General features: G+C 36.1%; 2 protein-coding genes across 5 annotated transcripts in view; one reads left to right on the top strand and one right to left on the bottom strand.

Moving 5' to 3' along the window:
• LRRC40 (leucine rich repeat containing 40) overlaps window positions 1-22,378 on the bottom strand; it is a 55,940-nt gene extending 33,562 nt beyond the window's left edge. The window contains exons 1-3 of the mRNA XM_030865915.2: window positions 22,162-22,378; window positions 2,284-2,465; window positions 614-687 (exon numbers count right to left, since the gene is read on the bottom strand). Of these exons, the coding sequence (XP_030721775.1) occupies window positions 614-687; window positions 2,284-2,465; window positions 22,162-22,312 (407 nt within the window). The 5' untranslated portion in view covers window positions 22,313-22,378. The remainder of the gene's footprint in view (window positions 1-613; window positions 688-2,283; window positions 2,466-22,161) is intronic.
• Window positions 22,379-22,415: 37 nt separating this feature from the next.
• Window positions 22,416-25,521, top strand: part of SRSF11 (serine and arginine rich splicing factor 11) — a 54,569-nt gene continuing 51,463 nt past the window's right edge. For 2 of the 4 annotated variants that reach the window (XM_030865918.3, XM_030865919.3), the window contains exon 1: window positions 22,450-22,534. The gene's annotated coding sequence lies outside the window, so the exon portion shown is untranslated. Of the gene's footprint in view, window positions 22,535-25,521 lie in introns of all 4 variants that reach the window. The other 2 variants (XM_030865920.2, XM_030865926.2) reach the window with 2 other exon arrangements.

The raw sequence follows: 25,521 nt of genomic DNA, 5'->3' as shown, positions 1-25,521 counted from the left end.
ACTCCAGAAAACTGCAACTTTATCATGCTGTGATAGATAGATTTATATCTATTTTATAAGCCCCAGTTTTTCAAACTATGTTTTGAACACTTAAACTTTTTCATTTTTTTCTCCTAAATTAAATCTTCCCTAATCCCTTTCCCCCTGTGTATATATAACATAAAAGGCAGTTATTTTTCTTGAAAGTCTGAGTGTGTACTGAAGGGCAAACAGAGTTAGCTAGGGCCTTAGCCACCTGGCTTCCCATGTACCTATCAGTGAGTACCAGACGCATACCCATGGAATTCCAGGAGTCCTCAGAAAAGTTTAAAAACTACTGATATAGAAAACATGAAATTTTCCTCATTATAACCACTAAAAATTATTTCATAAAAATAAAAAGTATTTAAAAAAAAATCAACTGGCCTTAAATTTGTAAAACCAGAAAACATGCAGGCAATTCTAAAACAAAATAATCTGAGAAATAAAACTTAAAATTATTATTCTGCTTAATCACTTTCTGAGATACTACAAAACATTTTTTACATGCTAGAAAAAGTATTTGAAAAAATTTTTAAAGAATGTTAGATTTACACCCTTATACTAGCAATACTGAAATAAGTTTAAATTTTACCTGACATTAAGTTTCTGAAGATTTTCTAATTCTCTTATAGCAGAAGGAAGGGATGTCAGCTGATTATCATGTATCTAAAAGTTATTAAAAGACACAGTCAATATCTTAGTCTTACAATTAACCATGAGCTTTGCTATTGTACAATATTCTCTGATGACAGTCTCGTTATTCTAGCTCAAAAGCATAGCTGGGCTATTGGTAATTTGTTTTGAGAATAGAAAAGAAAAAGGAGTTTGAAATTGACCAAACTGCTGCTAATAAATCATGAAGTGATAAGAGATCAATTTTAAAATACTACAGTTAAAAAAAAAACAAAAAACTTCCCCTCACTGAGTGGAACTTCAATCTCAAACGAGAGATGACAAGGTCAGAAACTAACAGCCCTCTGATCGTATGATTAATGTCAACATTTACAAAAAATAAATGAGGGAGACTTCTCTCATGTTCTTACAGAATCATATGCTTTTAAGGTACAAGGAACCTTTAAGAGAACACTTATGCCAATTCATTCATTTAACAAATGAAGAATATAAAAGCTTCTCTAGAAATCTGACTACATCTAACTTTTTCAGACATGAAATTGAAGATTTTTGATGATCCTAAGTAAAGTATATCAGAAGTCTGTAGATTATGAAATAAACTACTCATGACATGGCAACTAGGGATTAAAAACATAGTCCCTGGGCTTCCCTGGTGGCGCAGTGGTTGAGAGTCCGCCTGCCGATGCTAGGGGACGGGGTTTCGTGCCCCGGTCTGGGAGGATCCCACGTGCCGCGGAGCGGCTGGGCCTGTGGGCCGTGGCCACTGAGCCTGCGCGTCTGGAGCCTGTGCTCCGCAACGGGAGAGGCCACATCAGTGAGAGGCCCGCGTACCACAAAAACAAAAAACAAAAAACAAAAAAAAAACAACATAGTCCCTGAATAAACACACAAAAATTTAAGCCCAATAATTCAAGTCAGTATTGGAGATAAGTTACCAAAAAAACCCCCCAAAGTAACAAAAAAAAAAAAACCCAAAAACAAAACAATATTAAATACTTGCTTTAACACCGACAATAATAATGATGATAAAAATAATAGCAATAGGGCTTCCCTGGTGGCGCAGTGGTTGGGAGTCCACCTGCCAATGCAGGGGACACGGGTTAGTGCCCCGGTCCGGGAAGATCCCACATGCCACGGAGCAGCTGGGCCCGTGAGCCATGGCCGCTGAGCCTGCGCGTCCGGAGCCTCCGCAACGGGAGAGGCCACAACAGTGAGAGGCCCGCTTACCGCAGGAAAAAAAATATATATATATAATAATAGCAATTAAAAAAAAGACGAGCAGCAGCAACCACTTGTTAAATACCAATTCTGTCTGTATGCATTAACTCATTTAATTCAAAGAACAATTTTTAAAAACAGGTAGTAGTACCAGTCTCGGTTTATAAACGTGGAAACTGAAGCACAAAGAGGTAACCTTCCCGAGATCACACAGCTATCAAGTGGCAGAGTCAAAATTTGAAGCCTGATGTTCTGACTCTGCACTCAACCATTATGCTATGCCGAACACAGTAATTTGTTATTCTTCCTTGCACTCTACCGATTGAACATGGGTCTTCTATTACTCAAAGCCTAAATTTAGCTTTAGAGTCTCTTCAGACGAAGATCCATATTTATAATCAGTCAACTTACATCAAGAACAGTCAGTGCAGGAAGGAGTCGGAGGTCATCAGTAAGTGACTGAAGTTTATTGTTTGATATGATTAGTTTGGTCAAATCTGTCTGTTCCCACCATCGCTCAGTAGCACTGAATGAAAGATTCTGATTAGCTTCTTCAGGGATATCCACATTTATTCTCCAAACACACTGAGGCACTATTTCCACCACCACCAAACCAAAAAAAAAAAAAAGAAGGGAAAGAGGTGAGATACTAAGTACACATGTTTATAACAGCTATTCTGCTTATCTACTGAAAAGAAGTTTCTGAAACACTAAAAAAACACTTTCAAATAAATCAAACAAATAGCAATGAATTCCAACTACATTACAATGCAAGTTGATTTTATTCCAAAACAGAATATTGGATATGTATTTTTCATATTAGATCTCACTCTTATCTTCATTCAACTATATTTACTATATACATTCCCTGCACAGCACATAGTGGTTAGATATACAAGACAAATAAAGAATGGACTCTACCATTAGGCAACCATAACAGAGAACGTATGGAAATCAACATTTAAACTAACTCATTTATATCTCATAGCAACTCCGTAAGGTAGGTGTTATTCTCACTTTACAGATGAGAAAAATGGGGCACAGAGAATGTATCATTTACCCAGGGTTATATAGCTAAACGGGATTTAAACCCTGGAAAAACTAAATTGTCTTGCTTCTCAGTGAATATTTGTAAGGTATATCTGACTCTGGTAGCTGCTCTCTATTTTATCTGACGTACAATTTTATTTCTTATCCCATCACACAACATTGTATTACTTCTGTTGCAGCATATACAGCAATTCCTTTGACACTGCAAATAAGACTGTTCAAGTTAAACAGAAAGAGTCCAGGTTTATCACTATAACACTTGAAGCTCCAGAAAATATTAACTTGCTCTAGTGCTACAGCAGAACTATTTTAAATAGTCCTTCATTCCTTGATACCAGTAGGACGATATATGGGTATGATGTAGAACTTTAGCTAATATTAATCAAGGCAACCATTGGTTATGCCTTACAGTTACTGACTATCATTTTAAAATGACATTAAATGGAAAGGTGTGGTCAAAGTTTCAAGTTCAGGACACAATCAGATCAAGCAATCCAATACAATGGTTTTACAGAAGCAAAGCAAAGTTCCTGAAATCCATTCACTCAAAAAAAATGAGGTACCTATACTTGTATTAGAATAAATTATAAGATCCCTTTCCTACCCTTCTCTCTGCCTAAGCAATCTGCATTTCTCTACTCTTCTATCAATGAATCCCCAGAAAATGGGAAAAAAACAGAATGAAAATCCACCCATGCTTATGCACAGAGGTTTATTTTTAAAGCAAAGCAAAGAAACAAAAGCCACTCTTTCCAACTCTTTGAGTACAAAAGCAGCATAAAATGTATCTTCACTGTTGTTATTATTATTTTGGTGGGTAGATATGGATGACTGAGTGGGAATGAGAAACACACATCAGCCCAGCACTAGCATGTGAAGTTACTGACACCAAATGAGTCAATAAAAATGGGTACATTTATGTATTTGACTAAAAATCAATGTTACCCTTAAGCAAAAACAAGTTACAAATGTGCCATACCAGTTTGGGTCACCAACAAAAAGCTCCAGTATAAGAACGACAAAAAAAAAAAAAAAAACAAGGCAAGACAAAACATTAAAAAAAAATGTATGGAAGAAGCTATGTGAGATGCACAAGTCTACTCCTAAAGAAAATATGTAGAGCATTGTGCATATATTTTTCTCTTAACACCTACACGTACATAGGTACATTAAGATGATTATACTTAAAAGGCAATGTAATGGAAAATATCTTTTTTTGTAAGGAGGAAGGTGGAGAACACAAGAAATTTGTATACAACACAACAAAAATATCTGTTACCCATGAACTACACTAAATGAATGTTACAATTTTATCATTATTACTTCAGATATTTTGGTTAACCAAATTTGTCTTTGTAGGAACTATCACGGGATGGATAATTGTTGATACTATACTGCTGTTATTAAATATGTATCAATTTGCTTTTCCATAAACATTGACTTACTGCTCATTCTTTTCCCCATTGTTTGTGAAATATCTCAATTTCTTCAAGAGTTTATAGCACCAAGATTCATGTCACTTTTCTTCCCTCCCCACAAATATGAAGAACCACTGAAAGGTATATTGTCCTAATTATTGAGGAATTCAGTGGAGCCATCCTAAAAGTAGCTTACCAATTCACAAAACAGAAACTACCAGGTAAAAAATAAATGTCAATAGGCATATAAATGTGAAAAAAATTTACTATGGAGTTAGATTTATTTGCTTTATGTAATTTTTAAAGTTATATAATATGTCAAATATATACATAAATTAACAAATAGTATAATGAAATAATGCTCCACGTACCCACCGCCCACATTTAACAGTTATCAACTCATGGCCAATCTTGCTCATATATAATCCCATATCACAATGATCTAAACTACAATCTTAGGAAGATAGAAAAGAACAAAGTAAACCCAAAGTAAACAAAAAAAGAGTAGAAATCAATGACATCGAAAACAAATACGGTAACAGATAAAAAGCAATAAAACCAATACCCAGTTCTTTGAAAGTGGGAATATCACTACCAATCTTACAGATGTTAAGAAGATAAGGGAAGGGGCTTCCCTGGTGGCACAGTGGTGAAGAATCCACCTGCCAGTACAGGGTACATGGATTTGAGCCCTGGTCCGGGAAGATCCCACATGCCATGGAGCAACTAAGCCTGTGCACAACTACTGAGCCTGCGCTCTAGAGCCCGTGAGCTACAACACTGAGCCCGTGAGCCACAACTAATGAGCCTGTGTTCCACAACTACTGAAGCCCGTGCCTAGAATCCATGCTCCGCAACAAGAGAAGCCACCACAGTGAGAAGCCCGCGCACAATGAAGAGTATCCCCCCCACCCCGCTCACTGCAACTAGAGAAAGCCCGCGTGCAGCAACAAAGACCCTAAAAATAAATAAATAAATTTATTTTTTAAAAAAAGTATAAGGGAATATGATGAACAACTTTATATCCATACATTCAACAACTTAGAGGATATGGAGAAATTCCCTCAAAGGGGGAAAAAAAAAGCACAACAGCAATAGGAAATCTGAGTAGCCTTTTGAAAGGGTTCCTAGACCCAATTCCAGTGTGCATATTGTTCCCCATACAATCAATTCTCAGACACCCTCCTGGTGTCTCAACTCTGACACTACTAGGGGATATAGAATCAGATTCAACAAGTAAAGGGCTCAGTCCCACAAAACTGCCTTCCACTTCAGAGGCCAGTCACAAGCCCAGCTTATTACCAGTACTTCTCATCAATTGGCTATAAATCAGAGGTTCCCACGACTCCCTCCTTGGGTTCAGTTAATTTGCTAGAATGGCCCACAGAACTCAGGAAAACCCATTTACTCACTAGTGACAGATTTATTACGAACAATATTAAAGGATACAAACCAACAACCAGATGAAGAGATACATAGGGCAAGGTCTGAAAAAGGGAGCTTCCATCCTTGTAGAGCTCGTGGTCCGGCACAATGGCACATGGGAGCATACTGGTTCCCTAATGTGGAAGCTCTCAGAACCCTCTCCTTTTTTGGTTTTTACAGAGGCTTCATTACATAGGCATGATTGATTAACTCATTTGCCATTGGTGATTGATTCAACCTCTATCCCCTCTCTCCTCCCCAGAATCAGGGTTTCTGGTTCTGATTCTATCTGTGGTTAGTTCTCCTGGCAACCAGCCTCCACCCTTAGGTGTTTTTTGCAAGTCACTTTCATTAACATAAACTCACTTGTGGTACTAAAGGCTTGTTAACAAGACACCATTTAACTTTTATGGCTCTGAAGCAGTTTTTTGGGGGTTTTGTTTTTGTTTTTCGGGAACTGAGGACAAGAAACCAAATATTATAACAAAGGATGCTCCCATTGCTCTTATTATTCAGGAAATTCCAAGGGTTTTGGGAGCTGTGGGCCAGGAACTATGGACCAAATATCTCTGAGAAATATATTTTGGTCATCTGAATGACCAAATATATATATTTCTTATAAATCACAATAAAGCACATAGTATCTACCAAAGAAATTAAACTTGCTATTTAAAACATTCCCACAAAGAAAACTCCAGGCCCAGATGACTTCACTGGTGAATTCTACAGACATTTAGAGTAGAAATGATACTGATTCTACAGACTGTTTCAGAAAATAGAGGAAAGAAAAATTCCCAGCTCATTTTATAAAGCCAGCACTACTCTGATATCAAAATCAAAGACATTAAAAGGGGGGGAAAAAAAAGCCAAAAACCAAAAACCAAATCTAAACACCATGACCAAGTGATTTATATAAGGAATGCAAGGCTACTTTAACATTTGAAAATGAATCAATGCAGTTGACCATATTAACAGAAAAAGAGTAACACAATATGACTGTCAAGGAATGAAAAAAAAAAAAAAGCATCTGAAAAAATTCAACAATCATTCAAGATAAAAACTCTCAAAAAACTAGGTATGAAAGGGAACTCATTCAACCGGATAAAGGGTATCTTTGAAAAATCTACAGCTAACAATATACTTAATGGTGAAAAACTCAGGGCTTACTCTCTAAAATTGGGTACAAAGTGAGGATGCCCATTCTTACTGTGTCAATATTTTACTAGCAGTTCTGACTAATGCAACAAGGCAAGAAAAATAAATAAAAGCCATTCAGACTGAAAAGGAAGAAGTAAAACTGTCTCTATTAGAAGACATGAAGATCTATATAGAAAATCCTAAGAAAGCTACCAAAAAAATTAAATGTAATGAGTTTAGAAAGGTCACAGACTTCAAGCTTAATATACAAAAATCGACTGTGTTTCTACATATTAGCAATCAGTAACTGAAAACATTCTTAAATGCTTAAAGATTTACAAGACATAACATCTAAAACCATGAAATACTGAGAGTTAAATTTAACAAATATATGCAAAACCTATGGTATGAAAATACAAAATATATGAAAGACATGTGTTTTTTGCTGTGAAAACTTAAAGAAGGTCTAGATAAGTAGAGAAATATACCAAGTTACAGCTTGAAGACTCAATATTTTTAAGATGTCACTTCTCAAAGTGACTTATAGATTCAGTACAATCCTAATCAAAATTCCAGAAGGCATTTCTGTAGAAACTAACAAGCTAATTCTAAAATGTATACTGAAATGCAAAAGAACTAAAATATATTAAACAATTTTGAAACAGAAGAAAGCGATAGGACTTAACAGTACTTGATTTTAATTTTTACCATAAAGCTTATATAAGGACAGACATATAGACCAACAGGGAAAAAAAAAAATGAGCTCAGAAAATATTCCAGGCAATAAAATAATGTCAGTTAATATTCAACAAAGTTGCCAAAATAATTTAGTAAGAAAGGAATAGTCTTTTAAACAAATGTTCGTATAGATAAAAAATGAACCTCAACTTTTACCTTGTGACATGCTCTAAAATTAATGCCAAGTAGAGCACAGACTTAAATGTAAAAGATAAAACTATAAAAATTCTATAAGAAAGCAAGGGAGAAAATCTTCACAGCCTTGGGATGGATAAAATTTCTCAGTATAGAAAAAGTACAATCATAAAAGAAAAAAATTGATAAATTGGACTTCATCAAAATTAAAAACTCTTATGTTTTTCTAAAGAAATTGTTCAGAAAATTAGGCAAGCCACAGACTGGGAGAATATATTAGATAGATACCAATATAGATATACAATATATCTGAGGACTTGCATCCCCAGAATATAAAAAGTCTTATAACTCAGGAAGACAAACAGCCCAATTAAAAATAGACAAAAAATCTGAACACTTGGCAAAAGATATACAAAAAACGAATGAGCAGTTGAAAAGATACTCAACATCATTAATCATCAAGGAAATGTAAATAAAACCATAAGGAGATACTGTAACACAACCACAAGAATGGCTAATGTTAAAAATAACGACAATACAAAGTGTTGGTAATGATGTGTGGCAACTGAATCTCTCATATTACTAGGGACAAACAGTTTGGTGAATTCTTATAAAGTTAAATATGCACTTATTATTATATGTCCAGCGATTCCACGCTCAGGTATTTAACTCAACAGAAATGATAACATATGTCTACACAAAGACTGTACTTGAAAACTCATAAGCAGTTTTATTCATAATAGCCAAAAGCTAAACACAACTCAACAGGTAAATGGATAAACAAACTGAAATACATACATACAATGGACTATTACTGTTCAACAATAAAAAGGAACTACTTTTGTAAACAATATGGATGACCCTCAAAAAACATACTAAGCAAAAGAAGCCTAACACGGAAAAATTGTAAATGTATAATTCTATTTGAATTAAATTCTAGAAAAGGCTAATTTATATTGACAAAAAGCAGACCACTGGTTCCATGGAGCTAGCAGTGGGGGTAGACTGACAGCAAGGGGAACGTCTCAAGTACTGGAAATGTTCTTTATCTTGATTTTGGTAGAAGTTACACAACTGTATATATTTGTCAAAACTCATTAAACTGTACACTTAAAATGTATGTACATACTGTTTGTAAATTATACCCCAATAAAGATAACTAAAGATAGAGAATTTTTTAAAATATAGATGATGTAATATATCAAGACAATCTTATGAATGCATATGTACACATATGTATATATGTGAATGAATAAAAAAATAAAGTGTGTATATGTGTGTATATATATACATATACACATATATATGTTTCTCACAGGGTAGATAATACCCTTAAGCAGCACTACCCAACAGAACTTTCTGCAATGATGGAAATATCCTGTATCTGCCCTATTTCATATGGTAGCCACTAGCTGCGTATGGCCAATGAGCACTTATAATGTGGCTAAAGTGACTGAAGAACTTGATTTTTAATTTTATTTAATTTTGGTTAATAAAATTTAAATAGCCATATGTGACTAGAGACTTCCACAAGGGATGGCATGATCCTTAACAAACACTGCAAAAAGATTTCTTTACATGTATTTTTGGGCAATTCATTCTTTCTTCCATTGACAACAGCTAATTACAGAAATAGGGAGTCACAAATGGGTTGACAGCAGAGAACTGTCTAATTTGAGGAAGATACAAGTGGGTAGGTGAAGAAACAGAGAAGAAATAAAAAAACATGTCTAAAATGGTGTTTACATGGATGAATAAAAGAATGTGTAGCAAGTAAACTATAGGAGCAATAAATCATGAGATTAAAAAAATTTTTTTGACTCCTTTGGACAGTTTCATAAATATAATGATCATGCATAGTATACAATAATAACTGTTTACTTAAGGCAGAAAATCATACCCATTAAAGTCTAGATCTAGTCTAGATTGATTACCATCTTCTAAAAGATTGTAAATATATTCAACTATGATACACAGTATAGCATCATGGACATACACTGACCAAAGAGTCAGGGACCTAAGGCTCTGGTTTAAACTGTATAACTAATCAAACTGGCCAGTAACCTAGTATTTCTGGTCCTCAGTTTCCTCGTTGATTAAATGAGAGGGCCCTACTGTCACTTAAATGCTAGAATCCAGTAACAGCAGTACAAAAAGGCTTTTGCTAGATGCAGGGTAATATTCGGATAATAGTTTATCTTACAAATGCCATTTACTAAACTGTCTACCCAATTATGAGCACTTTAAAAGAATAAACCAATAGATCAAGTCACTCTGTAAAGAATCCGGGAAAGCTCATTGATAAACATTCCAATTTTCTCCACAGTAGTTTATGTATGGCCACCAATGGCCTCATTACATTAAACAAAGAATTCCAAATTGATAAACCATAATATTATAGTGTCACTTTGAGGCTATCTTTAAAGTTTAACACACACATACACACACACACACACACACACACACACACACACACACACACCCCAAAGTAAAATTAAAAAGTTATATGGAAGGCATTAACTCAAAAAGTTATATGGAAGGCATTAACTCAGTTGCAGCTTTAGGTTGATTCAAAGGAATATATCTTTGTTGTTTAGAACACCTGAACCACTGTTATTTTAGAATGCATGAAGACAACACTTCTTTGCTGAAGTCCAGGATACTGTAAGAAAAGAGTGAAACAATGTTAAACATATGAAAAGGAAAACATGTTTACTAATCACTTTAAGAGAAAAACATGCTTGAATTTATTACATTAACTTGAGGGTACATTCAGTTTTATAGTGAAGACAAGCTTCACTGAAACTATAATTCCATTCTTCCCAGCCTGTATTTTTTCTCTTCTACTCAAGAAAACATATTAAAATGCAAGTGAGTGAACATGATATTAATATAGGGGTAAGTTTAAATTTGCACTAATTTATTAAATAAACTTTGGCCTTGGCGATAACTTGGGATACACATCCCAACAGGTTAAAATACTAACATTTAGAAATATATCAACAGATCAAGAAATAGGAATGGGATTTTCAATTAACTATCAAGGTCCTTGTTTTATAATCTAAACAAGTAGACTTCCCTGGATTTCAGTATACTAAAAATTAAATGTTCACCTCAGATTTTGTCATTACATATGGATTAAGGGCACTTTCATCGTGTTTTCATTTCTAAGAATTGTTTAAGAATTAGCTTGTTTTGATGATCTATTCACCTGGAAGCGTAGTTTCTTTCTGGAATTATTTGTTATAAAATCTGGATAGTTTGGTTAATTCTCATTAGCTTTTTAGAATATAACAGTAAATTCCATTAAGATAATCAGGAGTCAAAATACAGAGTTAAGCTAAATAGTAAAGCAGAACATGGTTAATACAGATTTAAGGATGGTTATTTAAAATCTTAGTAAACATATGGTTTGTGTTACACTTTTTGTCGTGTCACAACAAACTGTACAAACTGAACATGGCAAATTTTCATTACCCTAAAACAGACAACATGACATCTTGTGGCCTAGAAGCCCTAGACCTATTTACTTAATTCCACAAACAGAAACTAACCAAACTGCTCTCTTCAAGATAAGGAATGATAGCCTTACACCCATATTTCTCTCTCAAATAATATGGTTTCCAAACTAATTTAATTGGCTTATTTAATAAATTATCCACTTACCAATGTTCTTGTCAGTTCAATAGTGTGGTTTCCTTTAGAATTTACAGCATTCTTTTGTTCCAAACACTGGCCCCTCTTACTTTCATTGAGTTTTTGAGTCACTCAAAAACATTCCTACACTACTGTTCTGCCATGGTCATGCAAGCACAAGGCAACAATCAATACCTCCTTTACAATTCTACTTTCATTTTATCTGGTCCAATGAAAAAGAGCTGCAATATCTATACTGAACAAAAGATAATTAATTTTGGTTGAAAGATAATATATTCCCACACTGCTGCTCATAAAAAGACCTGTCACTTAAAATTTCCAGGATATTTCTAATGTGCTTCTTTGAAGTTGGTTATTAGTTATTTTGTTTGGGTATACCTTTCTAAGTAACTTATAGAACTGACACTCAGAATGATGACTCTAAAACTGCCAACAATATTTGGATATTTAAATTAATCACAATATTCATAAGACAGACTATTATCTGATTATTTTAATGACTCTATTTTTCAAGTGTTCCTGAAAAATGTACAAATAGAAGTCATAAAAGCAGAACTCAGTACAATTCCAAATTTGTTAAAAATAAAAAAAACAGAAAGTAAATTAAATATATTCACACACACACACAAAAAAAATTATAAAAGAAAAACCTCCAAAATATCAACAGTGATAACCGTAGATGGTTATTTTCATTTTTTATGCTGTATATAGATTCTACTTTTTCTATAGTAGACATATTGGTTATATAAAGAGGAAAATAATAAACAGTATTTTTACAAAAGAACTAGGACCTAGTTCTTTCGCAAAGGAACTAGAAAAGAAAGCGTATCTAAAAACCCTCAAGAGTACACAGATTTCAGTTACAGGTAAATATTTATCTGCACTGTACAGATACCAGTTAACAACCCCATCTAGTTAGTAAAATGCCTCACAGCTCTAACAAGTGACCTCATTAAGAAGAATCCATTTCAGGAGGCCACCACTTAAGAATAAGAATCAATAGAATTTTTGGGGGGAGGGATAAATTGGAAGACTGGGATTGACATATACACACTACTATATATAAAATAGATAACTAAATAATAAGGACCTACTGCATAGCACAGGGAACTCTACTCAGTACTCTGTAATAGCCTATATGGGATAAAAATCTAAAATAAGAGTCGATATATGTATATGTATAACAGATTCACTTTGCTGTACACCTGAAACTAACACAACATTGTAAATAAACTATACTCCAATAAAAATTTTAAAAAAAATTAAACCAAAATAAAACAAGAAAAAAGTAACAAAATGGAAAGAATGAAAATAAAATAGATTTAAACTCAAATGTATCAATAATTATATTAAATGTAAACAGATTAAATGCTGTGATTGAAGAAAAACAGATTATAGCAACCATGCTACAGGAAGGGCTGAATTACCTTTCCATTCTTAAAACAGAAAATGATATTGAGGCTCTTGTTGCTGCAGCCAGGAGTCAGTGCTGTGCCTCTGAGGTAGGAGAGCCAACTTCAGGACACTGGTCCACAAGAGACCTCCCAGCTCCAAATCAAACGGCGAAAATTTCCCAGAGATTTCCATCTCAACACCAGAACCCAGCTTCACTCAACGACCAGCAAGCTACAGTACTGGACACCCTATGCCAAACAACTAGCAAGGCAGGAACACAGCCCCATCCATTAGCAGAGAGGTTGCCTAAAATCATAGTAAGTCCACAGACACCCCAAAACACACCACCAGACGTGTACCTGCCCACCAGAAAGACACGATCCAGCCTCATCCACCAGAACACAGGCACTAGTCCCCTCCACCAGGAAGCCTACACAACCCACTGAACCAACCTTAGCCACTGGGGACAGACACCAAAAACAATCGGAACTACGAACCTGCAGCCTGCAAAAAGGAGACCCCAAACACAGTAAGATAAGCAAAATGAGAAGACAGAAAAACACACAGCAGATGAAGGAGCAAGATAAAAACCCACCAGACCTAACAAATGAAGAGGAAATAGGCAGTCTACCTGAAAAAGAATTCAGAATAATGATAGTAAAGATGATCCAAAATCTTGGAAATAGAATAGACAAGATGCAAGAAACATTTAACAAGGATCTAGAAGAACTAAAGATGAAACAAGCAACGATGAACAACACAATAAATGAAATTAAAAATACTCTAGAAGGGTTCAATAGCAGAATAACTGAGGCAGAAGAACGGATAAGTGACCTGGAAGATAGAATAGTGGAAATAACTACTGCAGAGCAGAATAAAGAAAAAAGAATGACAAGAACTGAGGACAGTCTCAGAGACCTCTGGGACAACATTAAACGCACCAACATTCAAATTATAGGGGTTGCAGAAGAAGAAGAGAAAAAGAAAGGGACTGAAAAAATATTTGAAGAGATTATAGTTGAAAACTTCTCTAACATGGGAAAGGAAATAGTTAATCAAGTCCAGGAAGCACAGAGAGTCCCATACAGGATAAATCCAAGGAGAAATACACCAAGACACATACTAATCAAACTGTCAAAAATTAAATACAAAGAAAACATATTAAAAGCAGCAAGTGAAAAACAACAAATAACACAGAAGGGAATCCCCATAAGGTTAACAGCTGATCTTTCAGCAGAAACTCTGCAAGCCAGAAGGGACTGGCAGGACATATTTAAAATGATGAAGCAGAAAAACCTGCAACCAAGATTACTCTACCAAGCAAGGATCTCATTCAGATTTGATGGAGAAATTAAAACCTTTACAGACAAGCAAAAGCTGAGAGAGTTCAGCACCACCAAACCAGCTTTACAACAAATGCTAAAGGAACTTCTCTAGGAAAGAAACACAAGAGAAGGAAAAGACCTACAATAACGAACCCAAAACAATTAAGAAAATGGTAATAGGAACATACATATCGATAATTACCTTAAATGTAAATGGACTAAATACTCCCACCAAAAGACACAGATTGGCTGAATGGATACAAAAACAAAACCCATATATATGCTGTCTACAAGAGACCCACTTGAGACCTAGAGACACATACAGACTGAAAGTAAGGGGACGGAAAAAGATATTCCATGCAAATGGAAATCAAAAGAAAGCTGGAGTAGCAATTCTCATATCAGACAAAATACACTTTAAAATAAAGACTATTAGAAGAGACAAAGAAGGACACTACATAATGATGAAGGGATTCATCCAAGAAGAAGATATAACAATTGTAAACACTTATGCACCCAACATAGGAGCACCTCAATACATAAGGGAAATACTAACAGCCATAAAAGGGGAAATCGACAGTAACATGTTCATAGTAGGGGACTTAAACACCCCACTTGCACCCATGGACAGATCATCCAAAATGAAAATAAATAAGGAAACACAAGCTTTAAATGATACATTAAACAAGATGGACTTAATTGATATTTATCCTATAAATTGATATTTATAGGACATTCCATCCAAAAACAACAGAATACACATTTTTCTCAAGTGCTCATGGAACATTCTCCAAGATAGATCATATCTTGGGTCACAAACCAAGCCTTGGTAAATTTAAGAAAATTGAAATTGTATCAAGTATGTTTTCCGACCACAACGCTATGTTGTTTCCACAACAATTAAGGAAAAGATCCGTAAAAAGTACAAACACATGGAGGCTAAACAATACACTACTTAATAACGAAGTGATCACTGAAGAAATCAAAGAGGAAATTAAAAAATACCTAGAAACAAATGACAATGGAGACATGATGACCCAAAACGTATGAGACGCAGCAAAAGCAGTTCTACGAGGGAAGTTTATACCAATACAATCCTACCTTAAGAAACAGGAAACATCTCGAATAAACAACCTAACCTTGCACCTAAAGCAATTACAGAAAGAAGAACAACAAAAACCCAAAGTTAGCAGAAGGAAAGAAATCATAAAAATCAGATCAGAAATAAATGAAAAAGAAATGAAGGAAATGATAGCAATAATCAGTAAAACTAAAACCCGGTTCTTTGAGAAGATAAACAAAATTGATAAACCATTAGCCACACTCATCAAGAAAAAAGGGAGAAGTCTCAAATAAAAAGAATTAGAAATGAAAAAGGAGAAGTAACAACTGACACTGCAGAAATACAAAAGATCATGAGAGACTACTACAAGCAACTCTATGCCAAAAAAAATGGACAACCTGGAAGAAATGGACAAATGCTTAGAAATGCACAACCTGCCAAGACTGAATCAGGAAGAAACAGAAAATATGAACAGACCATTCACAAGCACTGAAATTGAAACTGTGATTAAAAATCTTCCAACAAACAAAAGCCCAGGACCAGATGGCTTCACAGGCAAATTCTATCAAACATTTAGAAAGAGCTAACACCTACCCTTCTCAAACTCTTCCAAAACAGAGCAGAGGGAGGAACACTCCCAAACTCATTCTACGAGGCCACCATCACCCTGATACCAAAACCAGACAAGGATGTCACAAAGAAAGAAAACTACAGGCCAATATCACTGATGAACATAGATGCAAAAATCTTCAACAAAATACTAGCAAACAGAATCCAACAGCACACTAAAAGGATCATACCCCATGATCAAGTGGGGTTTATTCCAGGAATGCAAGGATTCTTCAATATACACAAATCAATCAACGTGATACACCATATTAACAAATTGAAGGAGAAAAACCATATGATCATCTCAATAGATGCAGAGAAAGCTTTCGACAAAATTCAACACCCTTGTATGATAAAAACCCTGCAGAAAGTAGGCATAGAGGGAACTCTCCTCAACATAATAAAGGTCATATATGACAAACCCACAGCCAACATCGTCCTCAATGGTGAAAAACTGAAACCATTTCCACTAAGATCAGGAACAAGACAAGGTTGCCCACTCTCACCACTTTTATTCAACATAGTTTTGGAAATTTTAGCCACAGCAATCAGAGAAGGAAAGGAAATAAAAGGAATCCAAATCGGAAAAGTAGAAGTAAAGCTGTCACTGTTTGCAGATGACATGATACTATACATAGAGAATCCTAAAGATGCTACCAGAAAACTACTAGAGCTAATCAATGAATTTGGTAAAGTAGCAGGATACAAAATTAATGCACAGAAATCTCCGGCATTCCTATATACTAATGAGGAAAAATCTGAAAGTGAAATCAAGAAAACACTCCCATTTACCATTGCAACAAAAAGAATAAAATATCTAGGAATAAACCTACCTAAGGAGACAAAAGACCTGTATGCAGAACATTATAAGACACTGATGAAGGAAATTAAAGATGATACGAACAGATGGAAAGATATACCATGTTCTTGGATTGGAAGAATCAACATTGTGAAAATGACTCTACTATCCGAAGCAATCTACAGATTCAATGCACTCCCTTATCAAACTACCACTGGCATTTTTCACAGAACTAGAACAAAAAATTTCACAATTTGTATGGAAACACAAAAGACCCCGAATAGCCAAAGCAATCTTGAGAACGAAAAACAGAGATGGAGGAATCAGGCTCCCTGACTTCAGACTATACTACAAAGCTACAGTAATCAAGACAGTATGGTACTGGCATAAAACCAGAATGATAGATCAATGGAACAGGACAGAAAGCCCAGAGATAAACCCACACACATATGGTCACCTTATCTTTGATTAAGGAGGCAGGAATGTACAGTGGAGAAAGGACAGCCTCTTCAATAAGTGGTGCTGGGAAAACTGGACAGATACATGTAAAAGAATGAGATTAGATCATTCCCTAACACCATACACAAAAATAAGATCAAAATGGATTAAAGACCTAAATGTAAGGCCAGAAACTATCAAACTCTTAGAGGAAAACATAGGCAGAACACTCTATGACATAAATCACAGCAAGATCCTTTTTGACCCACCTCCTAGAGAAATGGAAATAAAAACAAAAATAAACAAATGGGACCTAATGAAACTTCAAAGCTTTTGCACAGCAAAGGAAACCATAAACAAGACCAAAAGACAACCCTCAGAATGGGAGAAAATATTTGCAAATGAAGCAACTGACAAAGGATTAATCTCCAAAATTTATAAGCAGCACATGCAGCTCAATAACCAAAAAACAAACAACCCAATCCAAAAATGGGCAGAAGACCTAAACAGACATTTCTCCAAAGAAGATATACAGATTGCCAACAAACACATGAAAGAATGCTCAACATCATTAATCATTAGAGAAATGCAAATCAAAACTACAATGAGATATCATCTCCCACCGGTCAGAATGGCCATCATCAAAAAATCTAGAAACAATAAATGCTGGAGAGGGTGTGGAGAAAAGGGAACACTCTTGCACTGCTGGTGGGAATGTGAATTGGTACAGCCACTATGGAGAACAGTATTGAGGTTCCTTAAAAAACTACAAATAGAACTACCATATGACCCAGCAATCCCACTACTGGGCATATACCCTGAGAAAACCATAATTCAAAAAGAGTCATGTACCAAAATGTTCATTGCAGCTCTATTTACAATAGCTCTATTTACAATAGCCCGGAGATGGAAACAACCTAAGTGTCCATCATTGGATGAATGGATAAAGAAGATGTGGCACATATATACAATCGAATATTACTCAGCCATAAAAAGAAACGAAATTGAGCTATTTGTAATGAGGTGGATGGACCTACAGTCTGTCATACAGAGTGAAGTAAGTCAGAAAGAGAAAGACAAATACCGTATATTAACACATATATATGGAATTTAAGAAAAAAAAATGTCACGAAGAACCTAGGGGTAAGACAGGAATAAAGACACAGACCTAGTAGAGAATGGACTTGAGGATATGGGGAGGGGGAAGGGTAAGCTGTGACAAAGCGAGAGAGTGGCATGGACATATATATACTACCAAATGTAAGGTAGATAGCTAGTGGGAAGCAGCCACATAGCACAGGGAGATCAGCTCAGTGCTTTGTGACCACCTAGAGGGGTGGGATAGTGAGGGTGGGAGGGAGGGAGACGCAAGAGGGAAGGGATATCAGAACATATGTATATGTATAACTGATTCACTTTGTTATAAAGCAGAAACTAATACACTATTGTAAAGCAATTATACTCCAATAAAGATGTAAAAAAATGTAGGAAATAAAGCATTATAGAAATCATTCACTGTATATAGCTGTTAGGTAGTTAGTAAAAAATATATATTGTTCTTTCTGAAAATTGGAATGTTTTTGTTATTCGTTAGCTTTAAATTTTTTGTTAGCTTTAAATTTTTAAAAAATGTATTATGATTTCTTTCAAAATAAAAATCCACATTTGCTCTTAAGAAAAAAGAATCAACAGAATTTTAACTGCTTTTTGTTATATACAGCAAAATTAAAGGCTAGGTTCTATTTTTCCAATTTAGAAACAATGGACATGACTGCACTTTACAAATACATTTATATAATCATATAAATATAAAGGACGAAAGAAAGACCTGGAGTATACAATCCGCCCTCTGTATCCTTGGGTTCCACATGTGCATATTCAACCAACAGCAGACCAAAAATATTCAAGGAAAAAAAAATCCAGAAAGTTCCAAAAATCAAAACAAAGGCACTCGTAGGTTTTTACCCAAATGAATTGAAAATTTATGTCCACGCAAAAACCTGAACACAAACAGCAGCTTCATTCATAATTGCCAAAAACTGGAAGCAACCAAAATGTCCTTCGAAAGGTGAATGGATAAATAAAATGGTACATCCGTACCATAGAATATCATTCAGTGTTAAATGAAATGAGCTATCAAGCCATGAAAAGACATGGAGGAACCCTAAATGCACATTACTTAGTGAAAAAGGGCAGTCTGAAAAAGCTACATACTGTATGATTCCAATTATATGACGTGTTGGAAAAGGCAAAACCATAGAAAGAGTAAAAAGATGAGGGGCTGGGACTTCCCTGGTGGCGCAGTGGTTAAGAATCCGCCTGCCAGTGCAGGGGATACGGGTTCGAGCCCTGCCCAGGAAGAGCCCACATGCCGCGGAGCAACTAAGCCCATGCACCACAACTACTGAGCCTCAGCTATAGAGCCTGCGAGCCACAACTACTGAAGCCCACGCACCTAGAGCCTATGCTCCACAACAAGAGAAGCCACCGCGATCAGAAGCCCTCACATCACAACGAAGAGTATCCCCCGCTCTCCACAACTAGAGAAAGCCCGCGTGCAGCATCGAAGACCCAACACACTCAAAAATAAATAAATAAATAAATTTATTTAAAAAAAAAAAAGATGAGTGGCTGCCAGGGCTTCTGGAGAAGCAGGGTAAGGAATAAACAGGTAGGGCTCAGGTGATTTTTAGGGCAGTGAAAATATTCTATATGATACTGGAATGGTAGATACATGACATCATGCATTTGTCAAAACTCATAGAACTGTATAAGACTAAGAGTGAACAGTATGTAAATAATGGACTTTAATAATGATATATCAATATTGGCTGACCAATTGTGACAAATGTACTACATAATGCAAGATGCTAATAATAGGGGAAACTATGAGCTGGGGAGAGAGGGTATACGAGAACTCTCTGTACTGTCTGTTCAACTTTCTGGAATCCTAAAACTGTTCTAAAAAAACCTTAAAGTATGGTTGTTCGGGTGAAAAACGATTTGCTATTGTCGTTGTTGTTAAAGTATAGGATTCCGAAAAGAGACAGGAGGCTTTATTGTAGACGCTTAGGGGCAAGATTTCAAAAGACTTTTTTTGTTTGTTGTACTAAGAACTTTATGCTGAATCTTGTGGGCTACTGGGAGTCATTAAATGTGAATGACATAGTAAGATCTTTGTTTTGGAAAGATAATTCTTGGTAATGGCACTGATTTAGAGGGTGAGATTTAAAACAAGAAATTCAGGAAACCATTTAGGAGGCTATTGCAATAATAATAGCAATGGCCAATTTTTACCATGTACTTTTTATGTACCAGGCCTTTTATGGGTATTATCTCATTTAAACCTTAGTAGGTCCTATTCCTACTATCACATTATAAATGAGAAAATAAAACACCGGGAGATTAAGCATCTCAAAGTTACATGAGCAAAGATATGGAAATAAGAAGCATGGCTCCATACTGGACTACAAATAGTTCAGAATTACCGCAGTTTGGATATCAAAGGCTGAAAGACAAGAGAGGAAGTTGAAGGCTACAACTAGATAAAGAAAAACCTTTTATATTATGATAACAAGAATTCCTTTTTTATATATGAGCTATAGATACCATGTGCCTCTCCCATTTACATCTTTTGTCTCCTATGAAATATTGTACCTTCAACATAATTTGCTGAGTACCTAGTATGTGCCAGATATTATGTTAGGCTCTGTTTATACAATAATGACCTAAACAGCCCTGATCCATGTCATCATGAAGCTAGGAGTCAAAATTCATTTGCTCCCTGAAACTTTAATAGACTAAACCATCTGGATCCAATCAATAAGTACATTCCAGCACACACTTAGTATTTGGGAGTACTCATTCATTTACTTATTCCTTCCACAAATGTTTAATAAGAATCTACTATGTACTAAGCACTATTTTGAGTGTTAGGGACACAACAATTAATAAAACAAAGCTTCTTGACCACATACAACTAATACTCTAGCAGAGGATAGAAGACAATAAACAAATATATAATATAAATTCTGATAGTAATAAATGCTATTAAAAAACAGAGAATACACGTTAGCAATGGTATTTAGATAGGGTAGTTAGGAAGGGCCTATCTGAGCAGAGTCCTACAGGAAGCAGAGTGAACCCTAGTCAGGTATCATGTAGAAAGTTCCAGGCTTTGGAAAAAGCAAGTGTATATGCACATCTGTAGTTTTAGAATACTAATGTCCCCATTGATTAAAAGCTTTTCTAGGTAGAGCAGAGATTTTGTCATATACCCTTTCATTCATTCAGCAAGTATTTGCTTGCATGGTCAACTCTATACATGGCACAATAAAAAAAGCAATCATTACAAGGAAATGGAAGCTTTTAATCCCAGGTAGCCTTAAACCTAAATATAAGTAGAGGAAAATAGGAGGAATGCCATAATCTCTCTCTCCCCACTTCCCACTCCCTCCCGTATACAACAGAAAATCAGAAGAGCATCTGGCTATTATTCGTTCATGGTGTCCAGATTTGTGCTTTTTATCTTTACCAGATTTTCAGGATGGCCCCAAATTCACTCAGTATGGCATCCATCTTGATCTTCAATTTAGGATAATGTTCATTATTCCTTGTATTTCCTCCTGTCCAGTTGCACACAGAAAATGGTCTTGATAGAGAACAGTGACATTCACTCTTAGTTCACAAAGGAGCAGATAAAATACAGAATTTTAGCGCTGATAACTGCCCTAAGTGATTAAATTAAGAGGAGGAACAGAGGACCAAAGAAACAAAGCATGTGCCCATCACTTGATAGCTAATTTAGTCAAACATTATGTTGTTATTCCATAGAATGCAGGAATCCCAGAAAGCAACCCGTTTAAATTTTGACCGTATTCCCAGCACATTCCCTGCACCAGACACTCCTGGAGCGAAAGGAGGAACCGAACGAGCTGACCGAACCAGTGGAAATGTTATGAGTGCCTGAATTCGAGCACCGGGATCCTGGCTAGGAGCCTGGGCAAAAGGCGGCCAAACCCAGGCCAGAGGAAAGGGAGGCTACGTGGGGCAAGTGCTTTCTGCGAGGTCGCACAATCGGGTCGTACCTCTGGATCTTACCTTCACTGAGGTTGCGGCCCGACAGGTTTAACTGCCCGCTCTTCCTCGCCGCCTTTAATAGCCCCTGGGGTACGGAGGCACCGCGGTCTCTCCTCTCAGCTCGGAACCCCGCTCGGGGATCCCGCCCAGCTACTCCCTTCAGCCGCGACATGTTCGAACCCGGGTGTTCAGAAGCAGAGCCCCACCAGTGACGCTTAAAGGTGGCGCCGCGGAGCCGCCCAGCCCCTGTCGGGAGCGCGCGCTCCGTGCGCTGGGCCTTCGCTTTCGGCGGCGCGGCTCGGCTGTCGTCACCGCCAGCGTCTGGGGCAGGAGGACCGAGGGGCCCTTCCCGTTGCCGGTGCCGGCCTTGTGTCTTGGAAATTACTTCGCTCAAGTAAGTGCGTTTAACGGGCTGAAGAGCGGGTTTGAATTTATTGTGGGCACTATTACTGAGACTCCAACCTACTCTTCTGTGCTCCCGCGGCGGCGAGGGTGTCAAGAAAGGATAACCTTCTCTGCTCCCCTCGCCTGGCCTGAACGTGGGCCTTGACTAAAACTTGAGACCTGGGCGCGGTCTGCAGCCTCTCTGGACCCCTGCCTGTTTGTCGCTTTTGGTGCTGGCGCCAGACCTCCATTCCGCGTAGGAAGTAAAACCAATTTCTGTTCTTTGGGTCTATACTCCGACTCCTAGCCTTAGTGCACCTCGATTGTTGTTGTATGGAATTCGTAGCCCAACATAGGAGGTAGTGTGAAATGGAAGGGTTGGCAACAGAGAAGGAAACACAAAAAAAGAAAAAAAAAGCTTCATAATGAACGTTCTCTCTACCGGATGGTTTAGGGAAGCCAAGTGGAAGCGCAAGCTTGAGTGTAGCGAGAAAAGCTTAGATTTCGGAGCCCGAGAGCTACGAGTTCGAATCCCAGGTCCTTCTGTAGCTTACAAACTGTGTAACTTTAGACAGTTTACTTGACAGCTTTTAAAGCTCACTCCTTTTTCATTAATGTAGGGTTAATCATTTCCTATCTCATTCGGGTTTTTTGAAATAATTAAGCAAAGATGAAGTTTTAAATATTGAGAGCTTGGTGAGGAAACGGATTCCGTCCAGTTCAGAATGGAAAATGAAAATTTTGTGCAGTAAGTCGTATATCTTGGACAGTTAGTTTCTGCCTGAAATATACAGCTTTAGTGAGTCATTCAATAAGTAATTAATAACTCATCCTCTTTAGTATTGTCCTGGGCGCTAGACTTTTGTTTTGCCTAAAGTAATTTTGTTTTAAAAAGCCTTCCCCTGGAGATATCCTTTTAACTCCCCATCAGCTCGGCTGGGGATCATTAGGATAATTAAAAGGTAATATGACGGCCAGCTAACAAATTCTGCAGCGCACACGGTTTTGCCTGAGTCCACGTTCTTGCCAGCCGTAAAATTAGGTTTCTAAACCCTGACCCCCTCGATTATTTTTCTTCTTAATTCTGTGGAGTCCTTTGCATTGAAAGTGAACAGCAGAAAACTACCAGTAATTACACTATCAAACAGAGTGGGTTTTAAAGCAAGGAACATAGCAGTTTTTGCAAGGTCGCTAATAAACACCCCCGACCCAAGTTTGTCTTGACAATAATCATTATAGTTACCTTATTGGGCCCTAAGTATCAGGCTCAGTGCTGATAATACCTCTTTTACTATCTCTTATTTAGCACAAGGATCAATTTTACAGGTGAAGAAATTAAGGCTAAAAAGGATTAAGAAACTTGCCAAAAGTCGTAAGTTTCTATAAGTGGTATGACCAGGCCTTTGAACCTAGATGGATCTCTCTCTCTAAAACCTTTCTTATTAATCATTATGATTTCCCTAGTGGCTTTTATTTCACCATTTTCAACATTTGTCTTCGAACCATTTTTAGGGAGACTTCAATTATGTTTTAGGAGGTAATTATTTACTAGAGAAAACCCTTTTTCTCTTTTGTAGGATGTAGCAGCCTACCTTTGGAGGATTATTTACTCAAGTGTAAAATTTTACAGTAGCCACCTCTCCCCCTACAATAGATTCTTCTTTAGTTCAATTTTTTTTTAATTATAAGGAAGATACAGTTTTTTGATTTATTGTGCTTCTACTTGAAGTTAAATATTTCATTATTGACATTTAATTATAGTATTATGTTGAAACATTGTTGCATTTTGTATAAGAGAAGCATGTCCTGATTAATGGCAGAGTAATTCTGAAAAGTCCAAGTGACTGCACTCTTGTGGTAAACTTCAATAGATAACAAACTGACATGTATAAAAATTTTACAAGTATATATCTGTATTACACTGTGTATTGTACCTCTGTAGCAAGTGCAGATTGAACAAGTGAGGGTGAAAATTATTACCTCATGCAATCAGGAAAATCATGTTTCATCTCAAACTCATGCAAACTGAAAGCTTATCAACTTAATTGAGCTTCTTTATGAGAAAGTGTAATTATATATAGTTATATTCGTGGGAATTAACACTGTATATTCATTGTATTACTTTCGAAAGAATGCATTAAAACAAAAGATCCGAACCTTTTTCAACATGAGCATTGAAGCTGAAGTATTTGTTTCTTTTAAAAAAAAGATGGATTATTAAAATAATATGAAACGGATATCTCCTGTGTAGGGGCTGGAGACTACTGCATAGCTGCCATTTGTAACAGAATTTGCCTAGCTACTGTTTATTATATTCATTTTATTAAAGTATGGAAGGTTTCACTCTTCTAGATTTGCTAAATGAAAACAGAAAGTGAAGAAACCAAAAATACATTGACCCTAAGAATTGTATCGGCCAAAGAATGCTGTTCTGTTTCATAACGGAAAGTATGACTTATCAAAGTAAGATAGAGCAGCTTATCACTACCATTAAAATTTAATAAGACATTTTAAAACATGGCTGTGTTATTATGAACATTGCTACATGTTAAATATTTTCAAAATTGAAAGCTACAATTGGTAAGATGAATTTATTGAGGCAAATTGAGAAATTGTGGCAAAGGAAAATGGTATTAATTTGTGCAAATTTTTGAGCACAATTTTTTTTAATGTCATCAGGAGCAAAGTGAATTTGATTGCAGACATCTCTAGGAAGTTTTCTTTTTCTGTAAAATAGGAGATTTAGATTTAGCCTATACTGAATCAGTATAATGTTCACCTTTCAGAACATTGCCTTATCTGTGAGAACTGCTGTTTTATGCTAACGTTATTTATTGAGAGAACATTCTACTTTTTAACACTGTCATTATTGACTGGAGCTGTTGGACCTAACATATATTGCTTATTAAGTATTCTTTGAGTTGAATTTTTTACATTCTTATATGCTTATTATTCAAAGTTTTCTTTCTGTGTTTGTCCTTACTCTATAAATAAGTT

Source organism: Globicephala melas, chromosome 1, assembly GCF_963455315.2.
Source record: "Globicephala melas chromosome 1, mGloMel1.2, whole genome shotgun sequence".
NCBI lineage: Eukaryota > Metazoa > Chordata > Mammalia > Artiodactyla > Delphinidae > Globicephala > Globicephala melas.
This window is presented reverse-complemented; position numbering and strand designations above follow the sequence as displayed.